The sequence below is a fragment of the Maniola jurtina genome, chromosome 18, assembly GCF_905333055.1.
Source record: "Maniola jurtina chromosome 18, ilManJurt1.1, whole genome shotgun sequence".
NCBI lineage: Eukaryota > Metazoa > Arthropoda > Insecta > Lepidoptera > Nymphalidae > Maniola > Maniola jurtina.
Window position 1 is genome coordinate 11,116,535 of NC_060046.1, and position 9,081 is coordinate 11,125,615.

Sequence of the window (9,081 nt, forward strand, 5' to 3'; positions counted from 1 at the left end):
CATGATAAAAGCAGTGAATAAGATTTTTCCTTCAAATCAACATTTTAAATGCAGGAAAACCTTGATTTTTCAAACTAATTTAATATTGCAAACTCTTAGTAGAAACATTTAGTTATTTATTTATGTTTTCTTTAGCGTTTTCATACTCTATCTATCGGCAAGTGCAACGAAATCGACCTAAATTAGAGCAGTAGGCAGTAGGCCCGCTGGACCGATGACCTGAAGAAGGTGGCGGGGAGCGGGTGGATGAGGAAGGCGGAGGACCGTGTTTGGTGGCGCGCTCTTGGAAAGGCCTATGTCCAGCAGTGGACGCATACAGGCTGATGGATGAGGCATAGTGAGCGATAGATATTTCTAATATTTATGAAATCTACGGAACTCTCTAGTGGCGATTCCTATACGCACTTGACCTTATTTTTTATTACTCATACATTTGAGCCGAACAGCCCGTTGCCATCGTATTTCTCTTTTGCTATCGAGTGGTCCTTCCGAATCTGATGGATTTATTTGATCCGTAATCTACTCGATTTCGATTTGAATACGTCGAGCACCTATTCGTTTTGTTTCGCTTTGATATGGTAATATAATATTTAATAAGGATTACTTATTATTTTGTAATTCAATGATTTTATTTTATTTCACACCTATACCTAATATTATTTACTTATGCTGATTCACCCCAGCTGTGCACCTATTCTATGGATGATTATGCTTATGCTATTTCATCCGTGTGGATTTAGGAAGATCTATTGGTAGATTTTTGACATACCTACCTAGATATTGTGACGTGTTCTGAATGACAATGAAAATTTAGTTTATTAATATAACACATTGATATTTTCCCATCCCTGGATAGCCACATCAAGTCAACATTCATCTCTTTATGTGGTAACTGGTATCCTAATTCCTAATAATTATTATTATAACCATTGATGTTGGGAGCGGCACCCCTATTATAAGTAGGTATAGGTAAAAATTAGAAGGATTGTATTTTGGATTAATACTCTATGCCACATGAATGAACCAATTTAGCTGAAAGTAATGCATATTATAGCTTTTAGGTACGCTGAATTAATACATAAGCTTCTTTTATCTTGGAATTTCTAAGAGTTCCAACAGAATTTTTGAAAACCAAAATCCACGAGAATGAAGTCACAGGCACTAGCTAGTATATTACAGAAAATAACTGACTGACATGTTATAAAGCACAGGTAAAACAGCTAGGTCTAGAAACTTGAAATTTTGTAGGTATAAATTTACTTTATTACGTAGACCCCACTAAGAAAGGGGTTTCAGAGATTCTCTCGAGCAAAGCCGGGACGGGTCAGTTAGTATTACAAAATTCTATGCAGTGTTCATCTTCTTCTTAACCCGCGATATATTCTCCGCCTCTTCGATAGTATCCGGTAGTGGCAAGTTAATGGTCTCCGGTAGAGTAAACACGAGCAAAGTGGCCAGTAGGGCCATACTGCCGAAGAAAATCGCTGGGAGGTTTTTGTAGTAGAGAGCCTGGAAAAAATTCAAAGAATAAGAACATTTATTGTTCATTTATATCTTTATTTCAGGCAATAGAATCCATAACAATACAAAACATATTATCATTATCAACCAATGTTATCAACAGATAAACGTCCAGTGCTGGACATAGGTCTACACGGAACCAGAAGCTTAATTTGCTATAATCCGCCAAACCAATGAAATCTGTATGATGCAACATGCAGCATGCGACATGCACCGCCCGCCCTCCCACTGATAAACATGCAGGAAAAGCCAGCCACCAAGCAAGCCACACGCACCACCACCACGCAGCACCACACAAATCCCAATACCACTCTAGTGGAGTGTGTTGCTGCGGTGCATGTCGCATACTGCATGTTGCATCATACAGATTTCTTTGGTTTGGCGGATTATAACAAATTAAGCTTTTGGTTCCTTGTATATCATGGACTTCCGCAAAATAACGCCTGCTTCTATACTACAGGACATAGGTCTCTTGTAGGAACTTCCACGCGCCACGATCTTGCGCCGCCTGTGTGCCTAGTGGGGACAGCAGAAGTGGCACTATTGCAGCACTGATGGCTTTCAAGGTACTTAGATGCTTTCAGGAGTGAAAAAAGATAACAGACGATTCTAAGAAGATGGCAAGAAGTAGGTGGATGATGAAGCCAGAGGACCATGAGTAAAAGCGCGCTCTCCAAAAGCATGACTATACATAGATGCATAGCTGATTAATGGATTTAAAAAAATTACCAATAGTGGTGTCATAGGTGCCATAACGGATCCGAATCGCCCCATCATAGAGCATACAGAGACCAATGATTGTCTTGCGTTAGTGGGGAACAACTCCGATAAGTATATATACACTGAACTGTATGCTACTGTGATGCTGAACTTGCCAGACAGATAGACTATGAGTAGCCAGGTCTTATGACCTGAAAAAAAAAAGAAATTCAAATAGTATCGTTTTTATTAATTAAAAATTTGGTGTTGCGGTGCGATAGTGTCCTATAATAATTAATGGAAGGTCCTAGTTCCTAGCAGAGGTCGTTTTGGAATTGGAATTTATAATTTCTAAATTGTCTCTGGTTTGGTCTCGTGGAAGTGACTATACCATCTTACCAGCAAAGCCGACATCTATCATTTAGAATATTAGTAAGATATATTTAAAACCAATAAAGCTTTGATAAAAATTACCATGCTCTTACCATTACTCTTCAGCTAAATTCGCAGTTAAGAGCCAACTTGCGGACGAACATAAAGTCTTAAGTATTGTAAAAAAAATCGTCCAAGGTCTACTGCTTCCCGATATTTCGTATATTTTGGCCATTAAGTTATCAAGAGATAAGCATAAAAATGTTAAATGTAATATGTTGACGTACCTTCAGGCAAGAACGACAACGTAATACATAATCCCGCACTTAGGAAGTACGTAACAGCCAAAACCTTCTTCCGTCCAAACTTATCCAGCACCAAGAAGCAAACGAAGTTAGCCGGTATCTCCACAAACGATACCAGTATAAAGTTCACATATCTATTGCCAGCCAGAGAAACCGAGTTGATGGACAATCCGTAATACACAAACGTACATGTTATCCACATATAAGAACATACAATTAACCTCTTTCTTATTTCTGGTGACCTTATAACTTTTTTAAATATAGACGGTTCCTTTTTAGTATCATCACGTTCTATTTTGCTTTTGCTTTTTATATCTTTAGGGCATTCGACATTTTTGAGTGAGTTGAGAGTGTGATCCGATAAAACAACTTTGTTCATTAGAGCAGCTTTTTTAAGAATGCCCACAGCTTCCTTGTGTTTGCCTTGACTGAGTAACCATCTAGGACTCTCGTTCAGGAAGTAAAGGTAGGATAAGACGGGAAACGCGGGTATGTACATGAATCTAAGCATGGTCCTCCAATCTTGCAGCCACCAGTGCAGGACGGCGAGGTTCATAAGACCTATGACATAGACGAAATTAATGAGGGTGTTGCCTAACACTCGGCCATTTGGTGGTACAAGCTCCATCGCTGAAAAGTATTTAAAATATTAGGTAAACTTTAGAAATAAACAAATTTTCATAATTTGTGTTTTTGTATTTTGAATTTTTGTATTAATGTGTTTTGTGTTTGTTTAAATAAGCAGTTAGGTTTAAGTAAATATTTAATATAGTTTATCAGAAGTAGTTATAATTAGTGTATGGAGTAAGTAGCATAAAGATAAGAGCGCCACCTCGCCAACGAACTGGCCCATCAGTTTGGCGAGATATAAAATGTTAAAAATAGGTAAAAGTTGTGTGAATAAATAAATTTGGAATTTTATGACGTGAAGTAAACAAAGGGGTATGGGTTTAATAAACCCCCCCCCCCCCCCCTTCCAAGTTAGCCTACTTCCATCTTAGATTGCATTATCATTTACCACCAGGTGAGATTGCAGTCAAGGGCTAACTTATATCAGAATCAAAAAACCGAACCCAGGAAACTGATCATAAAACCTACTACTTCTTACCTAAAACAAAAGCGACAGTATATGCCCCACCTCCAAGTGCTGCCTCCGAAAACTCCCAAATTGCCATCATGATATAACTTGTGGAGAAGGATCTGGCAACACCACACAGCCCGTTCATCAGAGATGCTATGGGCAATGCAATTTTTCTGCCAAACTTGTCAGAAATTAGGCCCGTAACAGGTAGTGAGATAAATAAACCGGAATTGTGTATGGTGCCTAAAAGAGTTCTCTTCCAATTTTGACATCCCAAATCAAACTGCAAAAAATTATTTGGATTTAAAACTAGTAAGTTAGGGTGAGCGCGGGGTCCCGTTGACCTAGAATCATGAAAGGTAGGTAGGTAGGTCATATTATAGCACAAGTAAAGGTAAAAATCTGAAAACCGTGAATGTGGCTACATCACAAAAAAAAATTAAAATGTGTTCATGAAAAAATATTTTCAATTTTCAATGTAAGATGACTATACCAAGTGGGGTATCATGTGAAAGAGATTTTGCGTGTAAAACAGATTTTCACTTATTATTATGCATAATACGTGCACGAGTCTGACTCGAACTTGGCCGGTTTTTTAATCTTTACAATAAATCGCAAGGGTAAAGGGTATATTATGAATAGATAGGTATTATGGATAAAATAACTACCATAAAGTAATTTTGATATTGATTGCATTAAAGTTATTTACTTACTTACATCTTTAACAATGGAATCCTCGTCACTGTAAACTATACCATCACAGTCTTGTACGTCAGTTGCATCAAATGCGTCTATACCGCATGTTGCATTATCAGTAAAGTCAGTAAATTGATACCGCTTGCACTTAGAGTAATCGCCGTTAGCCTCTTTAGGTATCGCAAAATCAATCCACTGAGTTTCATTGATGCCTTCACATTCTGGTATCTTGCACCTGAAATGAAAGATTTTTATTCAAATAAACTTTTACCCTCACGCTGCAGGTTTCTTCACAATATTTTTCTTTACCATTATAGTGATCTATACTAATAATAAATAAAATTGGAGTGTCTGTCTGTAATTTCGAAATAACTACCTCATATTAAGCTCATATGGTTATTTGAACGATACCATAACTGAATCACACGTTTTTAAAATTTTTGTCTGTCTGTCTGTCTGTCTGTCTGTCTGTCTGTCTGTCTGTCTGTCTGTTTGAAAAGGCTAATCTTTGGAACGGCTGAACCGATTTTGACGGGACTTTCACAGGCAAGTAGAGGATTGACCAGGGCGTAAAATAGGCTACTTTTTTAACCGACTTTTAAAAAGGGAGTTGTGTTTTTCTACCTATGTACACCGAAATCTCCGAGATTTCTGAACCGATTTGCGTCATTTCTTTTTTAATCGATAGAGGAACTTTGCGACATTGTTTCATAAAAAATTTGGAGTCCAACTCCTCAATCCTGATGCTGCAGGGGATCTGACCAATCCACGCGGGCGAAGCTGCGGGCATCAGCTAGTCATATAATAAAAGCCTCCACTGTAAATCCGTCTGTTAATCTGTCTATCAACGGACTGCATCTCATGAACCATAACAAGCAAAGAATTCAAAGTTTCAGAGTGTGCATTTCTATTGCCGCTTTAATCACACTAATATTATAAAGGCGAAAGTTTGTGTTTATGTGTGTGTGTGTGTATATATATTTGTTACTCCTTCATGCAAAAACTACTGGACGGATCTGACTGTTTGGAATGGAGATAAATAATATCCTAGATTAGCACATAAGCTACTTTTTATCCCGGAAAATCAAAGAGTTCCCACGGGATTTCGAAAAACTAAAAATCCACGCGGGCGAAGCCGCGGGCATCCCCTAGTGACAAAAAATAAAAATTTCAAAATCGATGACATACAAATTTAAATAGATTAAAAATTGTTATTTCATGTACGATAATACGGAACCCTTCGTGTACGAGTCTTACTCGCACTTGACCGGTTTTTATTATCTCACTCGTTTGGAAAAGATTCCTTTGCCCTTTGTAATCTGCGTGGAAACTTTACTCGCTAATTTTGGTTGCCGCTCGTACAAAGTAAGAGTTGAAAATCGAACGTGTCGAACTCTGACTATTATAGGTTATCGCCGCCTCTTAAGTGGGCTCTACACTCGCGGCGCGAACGGCCGCGGAAGCCCGCAACAACTACGAATCACGAGTGTAGATGTTGTTCACGCCTTCGCGTTTTGGTCCGCGACAAAGGGTTTCGTCCATAGTCACGAACAAGTCTGTGAAAAATTGCGAGTGTGGAAGGACACAGATCACGCGTGGATCGCGGCATACATTTACGGCGTGAAATAACGGCGCGACTTCACGTGCGAGTGTAGAGCCGGCTTTATAATAATACTTAAAACTCACCTGTAAGTTATATCTAATGCTTCAAAATTAAATCCAGACGCTTGCATAGCGGCTAAATAGCATGGAAATAACAGTAAGGCATAGTTCACAATGTTGTATTTTCCAAATGGACCGAGCTCTTTGATCACTTCATCCATACCGATTGATGTTTCATCCGCCATTTTGTTTTATTTCTTTTTTTTTTTGAAAAAAAACCTCATTAAACTAGCAAACGTAAGTAGATAACCTATTATTGTAAAGATAAGATGAAACTAAGAAGTTGGTAGTAACTTGATTTTTTTCATTTCACCGACTTATCTATTTGTTATCATATTATTATGTACAAATATCTTATCTTTACCGCAGAAGATGGCAATGCTTCTGATGTGATATCGTAACATTCATACGCTTGAAAAATAGCATGCTATAATAGTATTTTTCCGAGATAAAAGTAGCCTATCTTACTCTCCAGTTAAACTATACCTACCCACGCAATAAATCACGTCAATCCGTAGCTCTGTTGCGATTTGATTGAACAACAGACCAACAAACTAACACACTTTCGCATTTATAATATTATAGGACGGAATCACAGAATTAAAAATAATATAGATACAGATACACAGATATACAGATACACAGATACACACGTCAAACTTATAACACCCCTCTTTTTTGGTTAGGGGTTAAAAATTAATTGCCATTAAAATTGCCATTGCAAAATTAATTGCCGTTAATTGCCATTTTGACTAAACTGAAAAACCACTCGATTTTTATGTGTACTTTTCAGAAAGAAAGAAAATTTTATTTGAGACAACTTCTCTACAAAATCAAACATGCAGTTTTTTATTTATTAGTATTTTATTTTCATACAATTTTCTCAAACAAGATAAAAAGAAATATTGACTAATTGGGACTTTTATCGGTCCAGCCCCATTCAGCCCTTGGCTGTCTTTCAAAATGGCCGATAAAACGGCGGGAATTCACGAGTGTGCTAACGAACCTCTTTGTTAAAACCTTACTTTAGGCTTTGCTGACCGTTCGCACCAGTTCCGAAGGCTATTAAAAAGTAACCGTTCCACTATCAATAGTTCAATGGGTTTGCCAATGCAGGCCGTTTTCTTTCATCAGAAAATATGCACACCTACCTTTAAAAGTTACATTATTACACGATTGATCTATACGCTCGATCAATACACTTAGCAAAATCTTTTTTTCTCGTCATTCTTAATCACACTAATATTATAAAGGCAAAGGTTTGTATATGTGTGTGTGTGTGTGTGTGTGTGTGTGTGTATGTTTGTTACTCCTTCACGTAAAAACTACCAGACGGATTTAGCTGAAATTTGGAATGGAGTTAGATAGTATCCTGGATTACTTACCTGCAGTACCATAGGCTACTTTTTATGCCGGAAAATCAAAGAGTTCCCACGGGATTTCGAAAAACCTAAATCCACGCGAGCGAAGTCGCGGGCATCGGCTAGTGTTTAATGAAAAAAAGTTGAGTATTTTATAATGTAAATTAACGTTTACATACCACAATTAATTTGATGATTTTGAATTATCGATATTTCGACACAATTGCATGAGTCATGGTCACAACGAAACTAGTGCTGCGAGAGATGAAAATGTGCAATGTGTGTGGCACTACTAAAAAAAAAGATTCCGACGAATTGAGAACCTCCTTCTTTTTTTGAAGTCGGTTAAAAGCCATTAAACAAAATAAGAAGAAGAAGAAAGATGAAAATGAAAAAGAAAAATTAAAATGTATTTATTGATTTCATGTAGGACACCACGTGTCACTTATAAATGTAAAGTTATATGCTACTACTGGATCGGAAAGCAGTTTCTACTGAGAAAAGCCCGAATCAGAGCTTCAAATAACGTTCGAACTGTCATAGGTAGTATGGAACAAGAAGGATAGTGGACAAGAGTAAATTAAAAATTTATAACACCCCCGACAAGTGAAGGTTACAGTAACTAGAAAAGAGCTGATAACTTTCAAACGGCTAATCCGATTTTCTTGGATTAAAGCTAAAAACACTCTCGATCAAGCCACCTTTCAAACAAAACAAAATTATTAAAATCGGTTCATTAGTTTAGGAGCTACGATGCCACAGACAGATACACAGATACACACGTCAAACTTATAACACCCCTCTTTTTGGGTCGGGGGTTAAAAACAACGTGGAACGGGTCTCTTTCTTCCAAAACAGTCAACATAAATTTCAAAGAGTCGTCCAATAGTTGTCGGAGCGGAAAATTCGAGTTTGCTGATGTAGTTAAAAGCTCTACGGATTTGCTCGAAGTTCGACGCCCAGTGGAATGGGTCAGGTTAATGTTGTGGAACAAAAATAAGTTAGAATCACCTTCACGCAACGTTATCTAAAACTATAAAACTTGCATAATTACGCGTTCAATAGAATAGAATAGATTTTTATTCAAATAAACTTTTACAATTGCTTTTGAATCGTCAAATAATTTACCACTGGTTCGAAATGCCGTTCCTTCCGAGAAGAATTGTATCGCCCTAGTTCTATTGTTAAGCTGTGGATAGTGTAGTTGATTACATATTTACTAATATTGAACGATAGATTTAAGTTATAGCTTTAATATATAATATGTAATTGTTTATTGTCCCAAATAAATAAAAATAAAAAAATAAAATAAACCAAACTATATTTTTTAAAGGTACACCTATACCTATTTTGCTATTAAAAAGAATTACAGTCTTCTATTACA

General features: G+C 37.1%; 1 protein-coding gene across 1 annotated transcript; it reads right to left on the minus strand.

The window, feature by feature from the left end:
- Positions 1 to 790: 790 nt before the first annotated feature.
- LOC123874381 (organic cation transporter protein-like) lies at positions 791 to 6,589 on the minus strand. The gene is made up of 6 exons (XM_045919683.1): positions 6,361 to 6,589; positions 4,696 to 4,909; positions 4,006 to 4,261; positions 2,880 to 3,527; positions 2,251 to 2,432; positions 791 to 1,509 (listed from the first exon to the last, which is right to left on the minus strand). The coding sequence occupies exons 1-6, from the start codon at positions 6,519 to 6,521 to the stop codon at positions 1,345 to 1,347; spliced, it is 1,626 nt and encodes a 541-aa protein (XP_045775639.1). The 5' UTR covers positions 6,522 to 6,589; the 3' UTR covers positions 791 to 1,344.
- Positions 6,590 to 9,081: the final 2,492 nt, after the last annotated feature.